Genomic DNA, 557 nt, shown 5'->3' with positions numbered 1-557 from the left:
AGTTCGCACTGCCCCACGATGTAATTCCGCTCCTGCTCCGAAATCCGAGGATGGGTCTGGGGCAGGTCGCTCACGAGGAGGAACCAGGCCACAGACCACAGGAGACCGAGGCAGCCATGCACGTAGAAGACCAGAGGCCACCCGCCGAGGAAGTTCGAGTCGCAGAGCCAGCCGCTCGTCACCATGGTTACCACGACGCCGAAATCCACGCCTGCGAGGGAATGTAAACAACGCAACGTAAAGAGGTTTTGATGCGTTGGAGTTGGAGGGATGGATGTGGGTGTGTTGGATAGATAGTGTAGGTATGTTGGAGAGATAGTGTGGGTATGTGTGTGGGTATGTTGGTGGTGTATGTTGGTGAGATGGATGTGGGTATGTGTAGGGGTATGTTGGTGGTGTATGTTGCTTTTGGAGAGATATTGTGGGTATTTGTGTGCGGGTGTGTGAGTGTGTGTGTTTCAGATAAATGGAAATTATGTTGGTCTGTAAGTTAAAAGAGAAAGAGGTTTCCTTTTTGTAAGATAATGGCGTTGTACTCCTTTTAACATTAGTTCTAA

At 49.7% G+C, this 557-nt stretch overlaps 1 protein-coding gene across 1 annotated transcript in view; it reads right to left on the bottom strand.

Moving 5' to 3' along the window:
* Positions 1-557, bottom strand: part of LOC119594879 (putative inorganic phosphate cotransporter) — a 10,569-nt gene that overhangs the window by 4,364 nt on the left and 5,648 nt on the right. Inside the window, exon 5 of the mRNA XM_037943955.1 lies at positions 3-211. Coding sequence (XP_037799883.1) covers positions 3-211 — 209 coding nt within the window. The remainder of the gene's footprint in view (positions 1-2; positions 212-557) is intronic.

Source organism: Penaeus monodon, chromosome 34 (genome assembly GCF_015228065.2).
Source record: "Penaeus monodon isolate SGIC_2016 chromosome 34, NSTDA_Pmon_1, whole genome shotgun sequence".
In the NCBI taxonomy this organism is placed as follows: Eukaryota; Metazoa; Arthropoda; class Malacostraca; order Decapoda; family Penaeidae; genus Penaeus; species Penaeus monodon.
This window is presented reverse-complemented; position numbering and strand designations above follow the sequence as displayed.